This window comes from Artibeus jamaicensis, unplaced genomic scaffold (assembly GCF_021234435.1).
Source record: "Artibeus jamaicensis isolate MK-2021 breed Jamaican fruit bat unplaced genomic scaffold, CSHL_Jam_final contig_1998, whole genome shotgun sequence".
NCBI classification, from domain to species: Eukaryota; Metazoa; Chordata; class Mammalia; order Chiroptera; family Phyllostomidae; genus Artibeus; species Artibeus jamaicensis.
The window spans coordinates 16,269,338-16,288,774 of NW_026521407.1; the positions used below are offsets into that span (position 1 = coordinate 16,269,338).

Below are 19,437 nucleotides of genomic sequence, written 5' to 3' on the forward strand. Positions count from 1 at the left end.
TGACTTTCCCAGTCACCTTTTCATCCTGGACACCACCTCTACCTCCGGCCGGCTGTGGGTCCTGGTGGGAGGGGCCCCATGTGGTGAGAGAGCCCGTAGGTGGCACGCCAGCGGCCACCACTTACCTGTTGAGATACACACGCTTCTCGGTGAACTGCCCGTTGCCGTGGTGCGGGTCCTCGAAGGGCTCATTCTGGACAACCTCCACACCTTCCCCTCGGTCGCTCTGCTCGTGGCTGTGCTTGCTGATCATGTACAGCTGTCCGATTTTGTACTATAAAACACAGATACAGGGGTCAGCCCAACCGCTGGCCTCTGAAAACAGCCCCCCATCAATGGTGCCACAAACAACTAGTATGAGCACACTCTGCTCAGAAAAGACTGCAGACACATGGGCCTGGTGTTACTTTTCCTCGGGAGCCAGGAGGATGGCGAGTCGTGAGCAGAATGCAGAAACGGCATGTTCCTGTGAACATTATGCATCACCTTGGCAATCACCTTGGGTCTGGCACCCCACCAGCCCATGGTAGCAGCAGGGAGGTGGGAAGGCGGGAGTCTGTCTCCCTTCCCACTCTCGCCCTACAGGGTTAAGTGGAGATAAAGTCCTATTTTTCTCAGCAAAATGGAGGGCAAGGTGTGTTCTTTCTGTGGCTCCTTTCTGCCTAATTAACTGAATTGCCGGGCACAAGAGGATTAGGTGTCACCTGTCTCTTCCATCACCTCTTACAGAATGTTCAAGCTCTCCTGGAGGCCTCTGCCTCCTAGGACAGCAGTTCTCAAAGGTGGCTGGACATTAGGATCACCTGGAAGCTTTCAAAAACTCCAGGTGTACAGGCCCCACCGAAGTGAACCCTGTATTCTAAAGGCTGATCCATAATGAGGAAAATCCATAGCATCTTTAACTGTTTTTTATCCAATTCCATTAACAGTGTGGAGCCTTCCAGCCAGGGTCCCAGAAGCACCTTGCATTTACGTGAAAACGATAATATGGAATAACATAGAATGTGAACAGTTTCTGTCCTGTCTTCATTTTCAAGCCCTTCCACTCTTCTTCCTGCCTCTCTGAAAAGCCTGGGGCCAGAGGGCATTTCTTCCTCCAGTGAACTTCCAGGGATGGCAGAGCTAATTTGATGGAGGAAAAGAGGGAGGGAGGGAGGGAGGGAGAGAGAGAGAGGGAGGGAGAGAGGGAGAGAGAGAGAGAGAGAGAGAGAGAGAGAGAGAGAGAGAGAGAGAGAGAGAGAAGGACGAGGGAAGAAAGAGTCCAGAGGCAGGAAAATGCCACCCTGCTGTGGTTCTTCCTACAGATTCGAGGTGACACAACACATGTGGCATCATTACCAAGGCCCTGGGACAGAGTGAGGGAAAGGGCCCCGTGTCTGCAGCAAGCTAGTGACCATTCTGAGGTGTTCCCAGGAGAGCCCAGGCCAGCAAGGATGTGGGTCTCTTGTCTATATGCAGACGAGAGAGAAACAGGTGTTAAATTAAATGGGCAGGTGAAACGTACAAGTCAATGGTGCAATCGGTTTCAAAGCTGAGAGCACACACACTTCACTCTGAGGCAGGTGCAGGGCGGGGAGTGTGAAGAGCATCTGAAAGGCCCTGGTCCAAGGCCAGCCCCAGGGACCAGGCCTGGTAACCATGACAATGAGAGCAGCAGCCAGCTGGGTCTCCTCAAAGGGCAGAGCTCCCTGTCTGTGCCATGCCCTCCCTAGGATGGTCGGCATTTTAAATGCCTTAAAAATTTATTTGATTTATTGGGGTGACACTGGTTAATAAAATTACATAGGATTCAACTGTACGATTCTGTACTATATCACCTGCATATTGTATTGTGTGTTCACCACCCAAAGTCAAGTCTCCTGTCACCATGCACCCCCCTTTTACTGTTTCCTGTTAAAATACTTTTAACAGAAGTATATGTATGCTTGGGAGAACTCTGAGGATAAAAGTAGGAAGAGGAGAGAGGAAAATCAAAGATAAAATCTATTTTTTAAAGCAATTTCTGGGAGCACTGGTCAGGTAGCTAAGTTGGTTGGAGTGTTGTCCTGATACACCAAGGTTGTAGGTTCAGTCCCTGGTCAGGGCACATACAAGAATCAACCAATAAATGCATAAACAAGTGGAACAACAAACTGATATCTCTCTCTCTTCCCTCTCTAAAAACCAATAATTTAAAAAATATATAATTTCTAGAATAAGAAACATGGCCTGGCTTCCCCTTAATAAATTGTTGGGAACCGGACTTCCGCCAAGATGGAGGCATAGGTGGATGTCCGTGCCTTCTCACACAACCAAGATTAGAGAAAATTAAATATTAGCAACAGAAAACACAGCCAGAACACGGAAAATTGAACTTTTCGGAAGTCCGTTAACAACAAATTCTTCAGCCTGACCGGTAAGGGGCGAAACCAGCGGCTGGCGGAGCAGGGTTGCACAGGAGGACTCGGCCAGACACACTCAGGCCCGCGGAATCCAGGCGCAGGGTCAGACCTAGTGAGCGACCCCGCGAGCAACCAGGCGAGCGACCACGGGGGAGACAGCCGGGCCCGGGGCTGCGTGTTGACTGAGGTCACGCATTTGTGCAAGGGTGGACAGGCGAGGGAGTGGGCGGTTGGACCGGGCCGGCAGGTCCCCACGGCCAGCGGCAGTGGAGGGCGCCGCCATTTCCCTGCTCTGACCCCACCTCCACACACAGCGTCATAACCCAGCGACTCTGAGCAGCCGGCCCAGGTGAACCACCTAAGGCACTGCTCCTCCGCACCCAGCTGTGAGAAGCGGCAGAGGGGGTCGCCATTTCCCCGCTCTGGCCACGCCCCCACATACAGCGTCACAACCCAGCGACCTGGGAATCCAAGGCACCGCTTCTTAAAGGGCCTGAACAGACCAAGAATGGCGCAGGAGGATCTCAGAGCCCCAGAGCCAATAAATCTAAGCGATGAAGAAATAACAAAACTCACAGACGCACAGTTTAAAACATTGGTGATCAGGATCCTCACAGAACTGGTTGATTATACGGACAAATTAGACAAATATATGAAGGCGAAACTCATTGAAATGAATGGAATTGCACAGGACACCAATAGCAATGAAAAGGAAACTGGGACTCAAATCAATGGAGTGGACCAGAAGAAAGCAAATAATGGCCAAACAGAAAAGAGTCAAGAAGCAAGAATTCAAAGAAATGAGGAGAGTCTTAGGAACCTCCAGGACATCTTTAAACGCTCCAACATCCGAATTATAGGGGTACCAGAAGGGGGAAAGGCACAGCCACCAATGGAAAACTTATTTGAACAAATAATAAAGGAGAATTTCCCCAATCTGGCAAAGGAAATAGACTTCCAGGAAATCCAGGAAGCTCAGAGAGTACCAAAGAAGTTGGACCCAAGAAGGAACACACCAAGGCACATCGTAATTACATTAGCCAAGATTAAAATGAAGGAGAGAATTCTAGAAGCAGCAAGAGCTAAGGGGACAGTCACCTACAAAGGAGTCCCCATCAGACTGTCAGCGGATTTCTCAAAAGAGACCTTACAGGCAAGAAGGGGCTGGAAAGAGGTATTCCAAGTCATGAAATCTAAAGACCTACAACCAAGATTGCTCTATCCAGCAAAACTTTCATTTAAAATGGAAGGACAGATAAGGTGCTTCTCAGATAAGATCAAATTCAAGGAGTTCATCATCACCAAGCCCTTATTATATGAAATGTTAAAGGGACTTATCTAAGAAAAAGAAGTTAAAGAAACATGAACAGTGAAAGGACAACAAACTCACAGTTATTAACAACCACACCTAAAACAAAAGCAAACTAAAAGGACAGCTAGATCAGGAGTGGAAACATAGAAATGAAGATCTCAAGGAGGGTTAGCAACAGGGGGAGTGGGAGGAGGAGAAGGGGGGAGAAGGTACAGAAAATAAGTAGCATAGACAGTAGATAGAAAATAGATGGGGGGGCAAGAATAGCATGGGAAATATAGAATCTAAAGGACTTGAGACACATGGTCATAAACTAAAGGGGGGGGTGATGGTGGGGATGGGGGGTAGGGTGGAGGGGAATAAAGGGGGAATAGAACAACTGTAACAGCATAATCAATAAAAAAATTTTAAAAAAAATTGTTGGGAACCTTACACCTGGCTTCTAGCTAAAAACATTGCGTTGATTACAGGAACCTGTGTGCTCCACAAGCCAATCGGCTACAGGCACATGAGGTGTCCACGAGTACCAGTTGCACCCAAGTAACCAATAAGCGGGCCCTTCTTTGTCTCAAGCTAGCCAATAGCAAGCAACCTAATCTCTCCTATATATATCCAGTTCGGAAAAATAAAGTTTGCAGCTTGATCAGAATCTTTTGTCTTGCTGCCATTCTTCGCGCCTCTTGTCCCCCCCAACCCATTTGTTCTAGGTAGGTGGTCGAGCTCCTCTGCGGGCCGGAGCACTAAATCGTTACTCTTACTTTTGCTCACAAAGACTAACATTCTTTCAAGGAGGAAGACAGCAAGAAAAAGCTTACAGATTAAGATCTGGGTGATACACCGCGAGAGCAATAGTCCACCTTACACAGATGGGCGCACGAGCCTGTAATAGAACACTCAGCTGCCTGGGGGTGGGGGAGAAGATTTCACCGGCTCAAAAAATAAGTGCGTACCTACAATGGAATATTATTCAGCCACAGAAAGGAATGAAATACTAATACAGTGCTGCTTAATGGGTGTTATGGTTTGAACTGTTTCCCAAAATTCATATGCTCAAGTCCCAATAACTCAGAATTCGACCTTATTTGGAGAGGGTTTTCACTGAGGCAATCAAGTTAGAATGAGGGCATTAGAGTAGGCACCAAGGCGACAGGACTTGTGTCCTTATACAAAGAGGTAAGCTGAGCACAGACACACAAAGAGAGAAGACAAGGTGACTCAGTGCAGACAGAAGAGAGCCATCTGCCAAGCAAGGATGCACCTGGAACAGATCCTTCCCTCACGCCTTCAGAAGGAACCCACCCCACCTACTGACACCTTGATCTTGGACTCACAACACCCACCACTGTGAGACCATAAGCCTCTGGTCGTTGACGCCACCCAGCCTTTGGTGCTTTGTTAGAGCAGCCCTGCCAACTGAGACAGCAGGGACAGGACAGGGTCTCCTTTCAGGGTGACAGGAATGTTTTTTATCTGGACAGAGATGGTGATTGCACATCACTGTTACATGCTAGGTACCACTGAACTGACTTTAAAATAATTAATTTTATATTACATATTTTTCATCTCAAAAAAATTTTTTTAAGTGCTGACTCTGCTTCTGAAGCAGTTACCCTTAAACCCAATCTCCGTCAAGGGCTTTGGTGGGGGGGCGATTTGGCAGAAGGGATATGTCTACCAGTGGATGGTCTTCAGGAGCTCCATCCACCCCACTCACCTACGAAAAACGTATGGCACCAAGGATGAGGCACGACACAGAAAGGCCGTAAGTCAGACTCGAGTCAGCCCTGGTGCCTTTGGCTCAAGTGCTTCCTGCTCCGAGGAGAAGGGAAAGGGCCGCAGCAGCCGGCGGCTGATTCACGGACGCTCAGCGGAGGGCCCGACCGCCTGGCCTCATTGATTATTCCAGGGGCTCCCGAATGAGCCAGTGCAAGGCAGACATCAGCCTTAGCTCATTATGATGGCGTCAGTCTGGGGGCGACCAACAGATGCTGGATGCAGAAAGCTGGGGGACACTGCGGGGGTGGCAGGTCACTCAAGCCCAGACATTGAGATGGTCAAGGGCTCTGAAGTGGTCACTTCTTTCCTTCCTAAGCTCATCAGTCCCGCTTGGCTGGTTGTGGCCATTGGAGCCAGCCACACGGAAGCAATGGTTTTGTTGTTTTTATAAACCACAGACTCATAGACACATGCATTTCTTGGTAGGGGGAGAGGGCAAGGCAGCCTATGAGCCATCTGCCTCAAAGTCACCAGGCACAGACCTAAAAGCGTGGAATTCTGGGCCACTCCAGCCTTTTGCATTCAGCCTCTGGGGGAGAGGGGTGCTGGGAATCACACTCAAATGCACTCGGAATGCTGAGAACCACTGGGTGAGAGAGAGGCGAAGGCATTAATTAGGACTTGCTGGGTGTCGGAAGGTGCCCAGGCCAAAACGTCCCATCTTTTGGTGACCTGTTTCTTCTTCAATCCTCATTTCTTCCAAAGCTCCACCCCTACTTTAGGGGGAACATCACGTCCCTGATCACCAACTCCAAGCTCATGTGCCAAATCCAAAGACTCAGGACTCTGAAGACTCTGAAGCCAGAGAACTGATAACAGAACCAATGATGGTGGTGATGGTGGTGGTGGTGGTGACAGAATATAGCTTAACTGACTCCCAGTAAATTGGGTGCTTTATGTTCATTCAATGACTCGTGCAGAGAGGCATTTTCAGAGGAAGAGTCTCTGAGAGGGCAGAGACTATGTCATGAGGCTTCTAGGTGGCAGTGCTGGGATTTAACACCTCCGCCCAACTTCACCCTCATTTCTCTAACAGGTGCTTCTACAAATCAAAGCCTCACTGTGATTAAAGACGGGGGTGGGGATCATTCAGAGCCACTGCCTTTGAACCCTGCTGTTTCAGAAGATGAAAAACAAAGGTCTGATATCATTTGAAAGATCAAAGTTGTTTAAGCTGTGCTCACATATGAAATTGGTGGAGCAATTATGCTCTAACTTTGTAAAATCTATTGTCGTAATTCTAGAGTCTGGCTAATCATCATTCCAGGCAAGCAGGGTGAGAGACAGCTCCACACTGCAGGGCTGGGCCTCCGAGGGAGCCAGCGTCAGAATAGCTACCCCAAGTAATTATCTCTGCAGTCAAAGGACATCTTGGGGATTCAGAGCCTGCCCGGTGGCACACAGCAGCACAGAACTCGCGGGAGGGCGGAGTCGCATGATGTGCCTGGAGAAGTCGAGCACTGTCGTCAGTCTGCAGTTTGCTGACTCCAAGGCTGGGCACAATCCGCTGAACACAGTTCAGCCTCCAGACCTCATTTTCAAAAATGCCAAAACTCCTGAGTACGGTAAGGGATAATTAACAGAGCACCAATAACACCATGAACATAATCCTTGCCGGAAGAACTAGTGCACCCAAAGTTTCAGGCTGAACAGAACTCCTAAGACTGATTTTCATGTAACTGCTCCCCACAGCTGTGAGCCTCAGAGATCTCTGCAAGCCAGCCCCCTGTGTTCCCCACCCTCAGAACCAAGGGGCGGTTATCTAGCCTCCTTCCAACCAGTTCCTGCCTCCTCCCTTCCCATCCTCTTTCTCTTCCCCAGTTAGTCCCAATTCCATTTCCAAACTTCACGGTGTGAAAAGGTGGGGCAGAGCAGAGCATCCTCTGCTCTGCAATGAGCATCACTGACGCCCGAGGGAGTTGCCTCCTGACGCTCTGACTGGGACCTGAAGGCAGGCCTCACCATCACAGCGGACGGATGTCACAGAACCTAACACCTATCCTCTGACTCACTGCGGTATCATACGTTTTTTCACCTGTGACATGTGCGCGATTTCTGCCTACCCTCCTCTGTGGATGAAGGAGAGAGCAGAGGGTGACACAATCTGGTTATTCTTGGGAGATTGCCACATTATTCACAGCACTGTGAACGCATTTGTTTACACTGTCTTCCAGCCTTCTTCAGCCTCTACACAAACCTCAAAGCAGAATTGAAACACAAGGAGCCTGCTGAAGAAAGCGTCTGAAAGAGAGAACGGCACGCAGGATTCGGGTGCACTGCAGTCTTCACGCCCAGTCGCGCACAAATCGCAATTACACACAGGAAGAGAGATACGATGAGTCCAGGTTTTAGCACCCTCATCTCAGAGCGGGAGAGGCTAGGACCGCTGCCCTCCGTAATCCCACAGCGCAGCCCGGGCACTGGGGAAAATGTTCCAGTCTAGCAGTCGACAAACTCTGTGGGCTGGCACCTGCTTTTTTATTTTTTTTTAAACAGGTGAAAGATTGATACGATCTGAAGAGAAACTAGAGTATGCTGCTTTTTTAAACAAAGTTTTACTAGAACACAGCCAAGCTCGTTCAATCGCAGCTACTTTCAAGATTCAACAGCAGAGTTGAATGGTTACAATGAAGACTGTATGGCCAGCAAAGTAAAAAAATATTACTATCTGGCTCATTATAGAAAACGTTTGCTGACCCCCGTTCAAGTTCACTGGCACTGGGGCCAGTCTGGGCCAGCCTTAGCTGTCCCCCTAGACCAGTGCTGTCAGGCATGGTGGGCACTCGCCATATGCGGTTAGTGAGCGTTGGAAATTTTGCCTGTGCAATGGGGGGGACTTAATTTTAACTTTTCTTTCATTTGAACTAATTTAAATAGAAAAACTAACACTCAATTCACTTATTAGAAAACCTTTACATAAGTTTGCTTGGGTGTGTAAATCTCCTTTTTCCATGGGAAACTTAATGAAATCTAATTCAGAGCCAGTACTTCTAATGAAAGTTTAGCATCTGATTTCAGGATTTTGATGACTTGATAACACCCTGCTCCCCTCAATAAAGTAAAATAGCTCATTAGTAATTTTTATATTGACCACATATTGAAAGTATAGCATTTTGGATATGCTGCATTGACTGAAGTATGGTCTTAAAATTAACTTTACCTATTCCTTCTTACCACTTTAAAGGTGGCTACTATAAAATGCAAAATTATGCACGGGGCTCCCATTTGTGGCTCACTTATTTCCACCACGCAGTGTTGGTCTAGACCCTCACCTGGCCCCTGGGCACTGAGAGTCAGGCTGTCGCATGACAGAGCCAAGCTCAGGGTTTCCATGTGACCCTAAACTAGCAAGGCTGGTAATTAGGGGTATATTTGGAGAGGACTGGCGATTACCTGGCCCTCCGGAGAGGTGATAATTGCTCACAGTGTGCTATGGTGGAAAGCCCTGGGGCTTTAAAATGGAAAACGTGGAGCCGAAGTCCTGGTTCTACCTTTGATTAGTTCTGTAACCTCAGACAATTTACTTGACTGAGCCACAGTTTCTTATCATTAAAACGGGACGAGCAAAAATACTTCACAGGACCTGGCGAGAACCAAGTGAGAAAAAACTTATAAATTAAAACGCTGCATAAAACATAAAACTATACACGAACCTCTGAAGCAATTGCTGCTTCGGTCTGGGAACCTGCGTGACTGGGGCTGGAAGACCTGTGTCTCATTTCCCTGGGATGCTGCGGTGCTCTGAAGGGTAGGAGAACGGGCCCCTGCCAGACACCCGCACAATGCCAAACCCGAAGGAAACCTGACCATCTGCCTTTCCCTCTCTAAAAATTCTACCAGTTGGCAGTCAGATCAAACATTTGCCACAATATTATAAAAAGCCTGGGCCCTGGCTGGTGTAGCTCAGTGGATTGAGTGCTGGCCTTTGAACCAAAGGGTCACTGGTTCGATTTCCAGTCAGGGCACATTCCTGGGTTGCAGGCCAGGTCAGGCCCCCAGTAGGGGGTGTGTGAGAGGCAACCACACACTGCTGTTTTTATCCCACTCTTTCTTCTTCCCTTCCCCTTTCTCTAAAAATAAATAAATAAATAAAACATACCTTTCCAAAAATAGCCTGGGGACTTCTCCTTATAGCAGGTCCCTAGGAGAGTCCAATTCTCAGGGACACACAGTGGGAATTGCGACTGCCAGGGTGTGCAGGGCTAGGGTTTAATGGGCACAGATTTTCAGGTTGGGGTGATGAAAGCAGCCTAGAGGTGGTGGCAGTGCCGACGGCTGCACAACATGAACGATTTCAACGCCATTGAACTGCACACTTAAAAAATGTTGAAAGCGGTCAATTTTATGCGATGTATGTTTTATCACAGAGATTTTTAAAGCCTGGAGCATGTCATTTTTAAGTGAGTGTGGCTCACCCGCTTCATAAAGGTGGCCATCAGTGAGGATTCTATTTTTATGACTATGAAAAAAATTTTTATTTTCAAGGACAGGGACTTTTAGACAAGATAACTCTTGGGCTTGAAAGCTGACTTGAAGGTGGCGAGCCGAGCAGGCAGGAGAGCTGGTTTACGACCTCCCTCAGAGACGCTGCTGTACAAGACGCCCCTCTTCCTGCCGTGCCAGGGGCGTTGCCTGGCTCCCCCTGCCCTCAGCCTCAATGTCTGCAGCATTAGCTTTCTGCAGAGTTCACACGGCTGATGCTCCAAAGCAACGGGATGCTGATGGGGACCTGCCGCAGACAAAGGCCCTGACACGAGCGAAGGGTGACTGACTGAATACCAACGCACTGTGATGCCGCCACATTAACATTAACGGGGGTAATGAGAACACCCGCGCCTTTCTGAGCGACTGTCACAGCTCACGGCCTGGCCCCTCCACCTGCCTCCTCAACCCGGGGATCCACCTGAGAGCCAGATATTATTCTGGTTCCTTTTTCCTTTGGGAAAGCGGTGTGCGTTTTTTACCTACCAGGGCTAGATCTGATTTGGGTTCTGCCAGGACCTGACTGGCTAACCCCTCAGCCTTTCTGGCTCTATGATTCAATGCCCTGATTTCTCTAGGTAGACAGGGAGGATTAAAAAAAAAAAAAAGTGGAAAGTTCTTCGGCGTTTCGTCAGATCTCTCCTTGCCAGGTCAATAAACCACGAAAACCAATATCCGATCCCACAAAGAAAATACAAACCTGCAGCTCATATTTCAGGCTATCAGGGCATTATCACACATTTATCTTTTCTCCTGGATTTTTATAAGCAGCCCTCTGAGGTGTCTTGTCTACGTAATGCCTGTGTCATTGTGCCAGGGTGTGGGAAGGAGAGAGCTGATAAAGAGATTTAAGAAGGAGCAGGGTTATCGACATTTAATTCAAAAAAATTCTCCTTTTGTGACAAACTAATATAAGCAGCATCGTACACTGATGCATAACCCATCCTGAGTTTTGGACTGTAGAGAACACAGCAACTCAGTGCCAAGGAAGGGGCTCAGGCTGAGCTTTGTGCAGGCGCAAGCACCACTCTATGCCTGTGCCACCCTCGAGACTGTGCAAATCATTTCCAGTACGCTTGCCATCTAAGAGCGGAATGCACTTGACCAATATTCTTTGTAGCATCTGGAATGTAAAAGGACGCATGCGATCTGCTCCCTCCCACACTCGCCTGCCCTTGAGGGGTGGTGTTCTAGTCCTGAGAACTCATTGGACACCCCAACTGAAAAGCCAAAATGACCTCGCGCAGCACATATAGGCTGCTTCAGAAGCATGGGCTGAAGTGGGAGGTGTTCTCCTTTGTATTTATAAATGAGAAGTTGCACATATTAGCCATTAGTATGTTCCATGAAGAATCACAAAGAGGGTGAAGATAGGAACCATTAGAACTCAACTCAATACCACAAAAGTCATTGGCCCTTTTGGCAGAACGTGGGATTTCTCCATGAAACTGGTGGTGGGGACAGTCTCAGTTGTGGAGAGTCCTGTGCATTCAACAAGACTTCGGTTGGTGCCAGGCCCCTGGAGACAACTGGAGAAAGAACTAAGGCAAGACCTGGTCTCTGGTGAAGAGGAGGGTTTCCCGAGGAGTTCCACCTTGAAGACATTAGTGCCACCTTGTGACACTGACCACATCCCAAGTAAATGGTGAGGTTTGGTAACAGGCCTGACCTTTAGAAAGCAATCAATACTCTGGTGTTAACTATGGAACATATACCTACAGCCAATCTCAAGAATTAAAAAGGATAAAACTGAGACAGAGCTTTTCTAGGAAGTGCGTCCTGCAGCATCTCCTCGCCACCCCCCTTTGTTGATGCACATCTCCTCAACCTTGGCCTCGTAGTCGGAGGTGTTCCCAGGACAGAGGCCTATCTACTATGGGGGGCTAGCAAGGTCTTTCCAGAACAAGAAAAGCCCCTGTTCAGGAAACCTATGGCACCTATTGATCCTTGAAGAAAATGATCGGTAGCATCAAGGGACACCGTAGTACTGGATAAAAGCACAAATATACTTGCGTGAATCACAGCAATTAGTTTTAGTGTCTTTGAGACCTTGTGAGAACAGAAAGGCAAACAATCCAAAGAGAAGCACTTGCTGCTTCCCAGGCAGTTGAACAATGGGAGTTCTAAATGTTTTTAAAGAGTTATTCAAGCCTCTTCACGCCTAGAACAACAAGATCTCAGTAATATTTGAAGGTCACAGGACCTCTTTGCTTACTTAAGTGCTACACGGCAAGGCAAGTGGTTTGAGGGCTTTGCTAATTGCCAGGCAATGCTGAGAGTTAGGCCAAGTTACACCTTTCTTCACCCCACTTCGGAGGCAAGGCCCCAGGTTTCACACGTAGGCAGCCTGTACTTGTATGTGGCTGTTTGTAGCGAAGGTACCATTTTCCTAGGCAATGGCAGCCTAAGAGTGTTTCTTCCTTGGTTTAAAAAAAAAAAAAAAAAAAAAGAACAAAACAGCAGTAACTGACTGACAAGAGCATGTGATTATCAACTGCAGCTCTCTGGAGACAGTTAATGAAGATAGGCAAAACAGAGTCAATTGGGTTCCAGAAATTGCTACATTTAAAAAATCTATCTTCTGAGCTCCTGTTGCGTTTTGGGCTTATTCTGATGGCCTGGAGACTCTGTGAACTGGTACTTTCAAGGCTGAGCGGAGGCCCTGTCCTCCCCACGCCAACAGCCGGCGGGCCTCGCTTCACTCTGCGTGTCCTCCTAAGGGAGGACGGGAGCGAGTTCCCTAGGCAACGCCATAATGAACGATAATTTACCACGTTATCCAGGAGTTGGGAGAAGTAAGAACGTAGCTGACAAAATAAGGAAGTGTCCCTCACAGCATTTCCTGCCCATGTTTACTGTCATGACATATACATAACAAAATTTACCATTTTACTCATTTTAAAATCTTCAGTTCAGTGGCATTAAGTATGTTCATTTTGTGTAACCATCACCAACATCCATTTCCAAACATTTTCATCATTTCAGAAACTCTCCTAATAGCCCCCGACCCCTTAGTAAGCTCTAATTTACTTTGTCTCTATGAATGTCTCTTCTAGGTGCTTCATATAAATGGAACCACAAAATATGTTCTTCCTTTTGCAAATAATTTATTTCAGTCAGCATAATGTTTTCCAGGTTCATCCATGTTCTAGCATTCAGCCTTTTCAAGGCTGAATAATATTCCAATGTGTGTATGTATCACATTTTGTTTATCCATTCATTTGCTGTTGGATATTTAGGTTCTTTCTACCCCATTGGCTATATTGTGAATAATGCTGTTATGAACCTTGGTGTACAAGTACTTGAGTCACTGCTTTCAGTTCTTTTGAGGCTATACCTAGACGCAGAATTTTGGATTACATGGTAATCCTATGTTTAAGTTGCTAAAGACCACCAAACTGCTTTCCCTAGCAGCTGCACCACTTTGCATGCCCAGCAGCAACACAAAGGATTCCAGAATCTCCACATCCTTTCCAACATTTGTTGTTTTCCATTGAAATAAATAAATAAATAAAAGCCATCCTAATGGGTGTGAAGGGATCACAGGATGCTTTCAAGTCCAGTATAGGTTCTTTCTTGGATCCCTCATTCTTGTAAAGTTCATTTTAGGTGGTGCATGGGCATTTTAAACCTTTCTTCCAAGTAAGTACTGAGACAGCGCTGGGAGAGATTTCAACCCTATTAAACAATAGGGTTTAAACAACCCTATTAACATAAACATTTAAATATTGGTAAACATTTCTGGTAAATAAACATTTAAACCAGAAATGCCAATCAATAAATCCTTCTGATAAAATACTGATGATCTTAAATGGTTATTTTTCAGGGTGTTGGAGGGGGTCCCTTGGCAATGCTCTGGTTGCAAACATAAGACTAACTGAATGCAATTAATCCTTTTAAGTCAAAAAGGCCCCAACACATTCATAGTTAAGTCACTCTATGAGGGCACTGAAAAATGCAGCTACAGATTGCTACCTTAGGAAGCCTGGGGTGGTGGTGGGCATGACCTGAAAAGGCACTTCAAGTTGTTATAAAAGCTACATTCAGTATTAATTTGGCGGCCCAGCCAAGAATGTAGTAAATTATAGAATCACAATGCAGAAAGCAGCAAACAGTCCTGCAGAATTTGCTTATGAAACAAACGTGTATGATTTACATTCAAAGATTTGGGGTGAAGAAGCCATTCTTGGCAATTTGCATATTTCATGTTTTTCTTGTGGATGAAATCATTTTTTATCTGTTTCAAATGACAGCTAATGCTGCAAAAGTAATCTTGGAAATGGCTTTAAACTCTGCAGTTTCTCGAACTTTTTAAAAAGTACACAATTCCGTGATTTCAGTCTATTCGCAAGGTTGTGCAGCGGTCACCACTATCCACGCCCAGGACGCTCACCATCCCAGAAGGAAACGCTGCGCCCGTCAGCACTCCATCTCCGGTGCTCCCTCCACCCAGACCCACAGCCATGATCTCCTTCCTGGCTCGAGTGGTTTGTCTACTCTGGGCATTTCATACAAACAGAATCATACCACATGTGGCCTTTTGTAACGGTCTTCTTTAATTTAGTATGTTTTTAAGATTCATCCTTACTGTAGCATGTATTGGTATTTCCTTCCTTTTTTATTACCAAATAATGTTCTGCTGTATGCACACACCACACTTTGATCACTCATTCATCATTTGATAGGCATTTAGGATGTCTCCACTTTTTGGCGATTAGGAACAGTGTTGCTATAACATTCCTGGATGAGTCTCTGTGTGGACATATTTGCTGGGTCATATGGTAACTCTACGTTTATCCTTTTGAGGGAGTCAAGCTGTTTCCACAGCAGCTGTACCATTTTACATTCCCGTCAATAATGTCTCATACCGACTTCCGCCAAGGTGGAAGAGTGTGTGGGGGGCCCAACCCGCCGCTGCGCACAACAAAACTAAGAACAACTATTTTTAACAGCAGTCACAACCAAGCCACACGGAAAATCGACAATACGGAGTCCAAAGGACAACTAGATACTCGGCTGGACCGGTACGAGGAGCCAGGCCAGCAGCGGAGCAGGTTAGCAAGAAAAATTCCCGGGCGGTGCGCGGTTCGCGAGGGGAACCGAGGGCGCGATTGCGAGCGAGCTGGCTGCCGGAGCGCACAAAGAAGGGGCGCGGTGGGTCGCTCAGTCGCGCGCATTTAGGTGCGGAGAAGCCAGTGAGAAGGGAAGCCGGCGCAATACCGATCGGATAAACCCCATGCATGCGGAGTGACTGGAAACGCTGGGCTAGCGGAGAGGAACGCCATTGCTCCCTCTCTGACCCTGCCCCCACACACAGCGTCACAAACCAGCGACCTGGGTCGCCCCGTCCTGGTAAACAACTAAGGCTTCGCTCCGCTCACTTAACAGCGCGAACAGACCAAAAATGGCTCTAGGACAACTCAGAGCCCCAGAACCGATAGATCTAAGCGATGAAGAAATAGCCAGTCTTTCAGATGCACAGTTCAAAACACTGGTTATAAAGATCCTTACAGAACTGGTTGACTTTAGCCACAAATTAGAGAAACATATGGAAGCTAAATTAATTGAAATGAATGGGGATACAAAAGATTCCAATAGTAATGGAAAGAAAATTGGGACTCAAATCAAGGGAGAGAACCAGAAGGAAGAAAAAATGGTCAAACAGAAAGGAATGAAGAAATAAGAATTCAGAAAAATGAGGAGAAGATTAGGAACCTCCAGGACATCTTTAAACGTTCCAACATCCGAATTATAGGGGTACCAGAAGGGGGAAAGGCACAACCACCAGTTGAAAAATTATTTGAACAAATAATAAAGGAGAATTTCCCCAAGATGGCAAAGGAAATAGACTTCCGAGAAATCCAGGAAGCTCAGAGAGTCCCAAAGAAGTTGGACTCAAGAAGGAACACACCAAGGCACATCATAATTACATTAGCCAAGATTAAAATGAAGGAGAGAATCTTAGAAGCAGCAAGAGCTAAGGGGACAGTCACCTACAAAGGAGTTCCCATCAGACTGTCAGCTGATTTCTCAAAAGAGACCTTACAGGCAAGAAGGGGGTGGAAAGAGGTATTCCAAGTTATGAAATCCAAAGACCTACATCCAAGATTGCTCTATCCAGCAAAACTTTCATTTAGAATGGAAGGGCAGATAAAGTGCTTCTCAGATAAGACCAAATTCAAGGAGTTCATCATCACCAAACCCTTATTATATGAAATGTTAAAGGGACTTACCTAAGAAAAAGAAGATAAAAAAGACGAACAGTGAAAGGACAGCAAACTCACAGTTATTAAGAACCACACCTAAAACAAAAGCAAACTAAGAGGATAGCTAGATCAGGAGCAGAACCAGAGAAATGAAGATCTCAGGGAGGGTTAGCAATAGGGGAGTGGGAGGAGGGGAAGGGGGGAGAAGGTACAGAAAATAAGTAGCATAGATAGTAGATAGAAAATACATAGGGGGAGGGGTAAGAATAGTAGGGGAAATACAGAATCTAAAGAAATTGAGACACATGTTCATGAACTAAAGGGGGAAATGGTGGGGGAGGGGTATGCAGGGTGGAGGGGAAAGGAGGGGGGGAATAGAGCAAATGTAATGGCATAATCAATAAAAAAATTATATTAAAAAAAAATAATAATGTCTCATACCTACTTTTGGTAGTTTTAAGTACTCGCAGAGACAAGGTCAAACAAGTGACTTCAAAAGCCAAGAGTAAGCTATGGGACAAGTGTGGCCTTGCTTGCTCATGTCACTGTATTTTATACTTGGGAAACGTCCAGTGAACAGATATCATGGGCAACTATCCAGCCACGTGGCATCTTTTCGTTAATCTGCAGGGACACCCTGGCTGGTGTAGCTCAGTGGATTGAGTGCCGGCCTGTGAACCAAAGGGTTGCCTGTTCGATTCCCAGTCAGGGTACATGCCTGGGTTGCGGGCCAGGTCCCCAGTAGGGGATGAGCAAGAGGCAACTACACATTGATGTTTCTCTCCCTCTCTTGTTCCCTTCCCCTCTCTCTAAAAATAAATAAATAAAATACTTAAAAAAAAATCTTCAGGGATGTTGGGAACTGCCCTGCTTGGTTTCAGTAGCTGTAACCCCACCCCATCCCCCTCGGCCAAGGCTGAGTAAAGGACCTTGGGACCATAAGCCACTTAGGAGACAAAGCTTATCTTCCTTGTAGGGGCACCACCTCTGCTCGGCCCTTTCTTTTCATCCTGCTTGGCCCCGGGTAGATGACTGGGTTAGCCAATGACAGGTAAGATTCTTCAAAAGAGGGACGGCCTAAGACAGGCATGGTCATAAAGGGGCCCTCATGGAAGGACTTGGGGGGCTATAACAAAAGGAGGTGATGGACCCTCAACCCTCAGCTTTGATACAGCCTGAGTCCTCATTCTGTCTGCAAGAAGTCTTCTAATCTCTTGGCTGCCTTACTTCCCCTGCCTGACTTAAGCCTGAAACAATGCTGGAGGTGGGTGCGGCCCTGTGCTGGAAAGGGCGGGTTCCCTGGGGCAATCAGGCCTAAGAAAGAATGCACAAAATCTTATGAAACCTACTTTGCTAATACCCTCAATTTAAATGATAAGGGTCTAAGCAGGAAGTGAGTTTGTTCCCCAAAGTTTTATAGCCCTTTACCTATCTGACCCTGACTTAGAATAAGCCCTCAGAGTTCTCTGGATGTTATCTATTGTCTAATCATTTCTGCCTGACAATGATTGATGAGCTTTACCTATACACCCTGTATTCCTGTGCAAACTGAACCCAACAAACGCCTATCAAAGCAAGGGTGGAGGCCCTCTCCTCTTGAGAGAGTGGCCAAGGGACTCTGAGGCTTTTCTCCCCTTGAGAGAGAAAGCGTGCGGTCCCTTTTCTTCCACAGGACTCAGCAGTCTGTGTGAATTTGTCTCGTCTCATCCATAATACCACGGACCCCAGCAGCCGGGATCCGCATCACAGGGACAACAAAGATCTAAACTTGACAAGACAATTAGAAGCTAAGACAGCACATTCAAACGTGCTGATTTCACGGCACAGGAGGGAAGTGCATGCAGGGTTAGGAACCAGGAGGGCGTCACGGGGAAAACGGGGCTTGACGTGTGTGTGAACAGCCACTAGCTTGGCAAGAAGGAAGGGGGAAATCACACCCAGCAGACACAGCCAGGACATTTACTTGCTCACGGCAAAACTGCAGTACTTCCCAGGACCCGTGAAGATGAGTAGAAATAATAATAAAAGCTGCCCCACAGTGCTAACAGCACTAGGGTCAGCATGGTTCTAAAGTGCTTATGCTTACTTAATCCTCACAACGACTCGACAAGGTAGGCAGTATTATTATCCCTATTTTACAAATGAAGAGACTGACTGATGCAGAGAGAGTCTGACTAACTTGCCCCAGACCACCCAGCTAGAAAGGAGGAGAGCTGGGATTTGAACCCAGACAGTTGAGCTCCAGGATCTACCCTCCCCTGTCTCTGACATCAATCTCCTCAGCCATGTGCTTGACATCCAAATAAAAGGCTATTTATTTTATTTATAAGGCTGAGTGAAAAGTACCCTGGGGAGTAAAGTCACTTTCTTTTTTCTTGAATGCTGCTGACAGTTTTAGGTTGATGTTAGGAAGTTTTGTTTTATTCCTTTTTAAGGTGGGAGACAGCTGGGCCAAAGAGAGCAAGGAGAGAAGAGGTCACGGGGCAAGTTACCAGGGGTGACAACATTAGAAGCCAAGAGCCCAAGGGTCTGAGCCCCGCGCCTGGAAACGATTTCTCCTGTACAAATTCTGACACACAGCAAGGAAGGGATGCACACCCACCCATACGAGTCCTTGAGATGTGAAAGTAAAAATTAAAAGTAATGAGTGCATCCCATTTGGACTCACAAAACGCGTGGGTGGAAGCCATTGCTGGAGCTGACAGCTGAGGTGACAGTTATTTCATGACAAGGAAGAGAACTTGCCTGCCTTTGGATGTGAACGTTTCCTGATGCGATTCTAAACCCGGCCAGGAATAATCTGCAGGACAGGAGCTGGGTATAGACATTTTATGGGAGAAAATCCCTTCCGCTCACCCGGTCAGCTTGAAGCGCAGGAAGAGGACGGACTGTCCCCCTGCATTCACCCTTCTGGCGAGCTCACCGATAAAGGCAGCGGGCTCCCGGTCTGGAGCACACACTCTGATCAATTGGAAATTGGATTCCTAATGGCACTGTGGAAGGCCAGAGTCCTGCCTATTCAATGGCTTCATTAGCTACTACAATGATGTGACTCTGGGTGTTTCGTGACACACTGAAGTGACATATGCTACCCTTCCTGCTCACTCCCCGACCCCTTGGAAGAAATGTACAACCTAAACCCTGCCTGTCCATCCCTAATGGTCTACCTCATAAGACTGCCCACAGGGCAAATCCTTTGCGGGAACAGAGTCAGGAAAAGTCTCTAAAAGTGAAAAATTGCATCTTCTTCCCTGCTTTTCCTTTCTATTCCCTTCTCTCC

General features: G+C 46.9%; 1 protein-coding gene across 1 annotated transcript in view; it reads right to left on the reverse strand.

Annotated features, from left to right (window-relative positions):
- PITPNC1 (phosphatidylinositol transfer protein cytoplasmic 1) overlaps positions 1-19,437 on the reverse strand; it is a 229,575-nt gene that overhangs the window by 115,113 nt on the left and 95,025 nt on the right. The window contains exon 2 of the mRNA XM_037128045.2: positions 126-274. Within this exon, the coding sequence (XP_036983940.2) occupies positions 126-274 (149 nt within the window). The remainder of the gene's footprint in view (positions 1-125; positions 275-19,437) is intronic.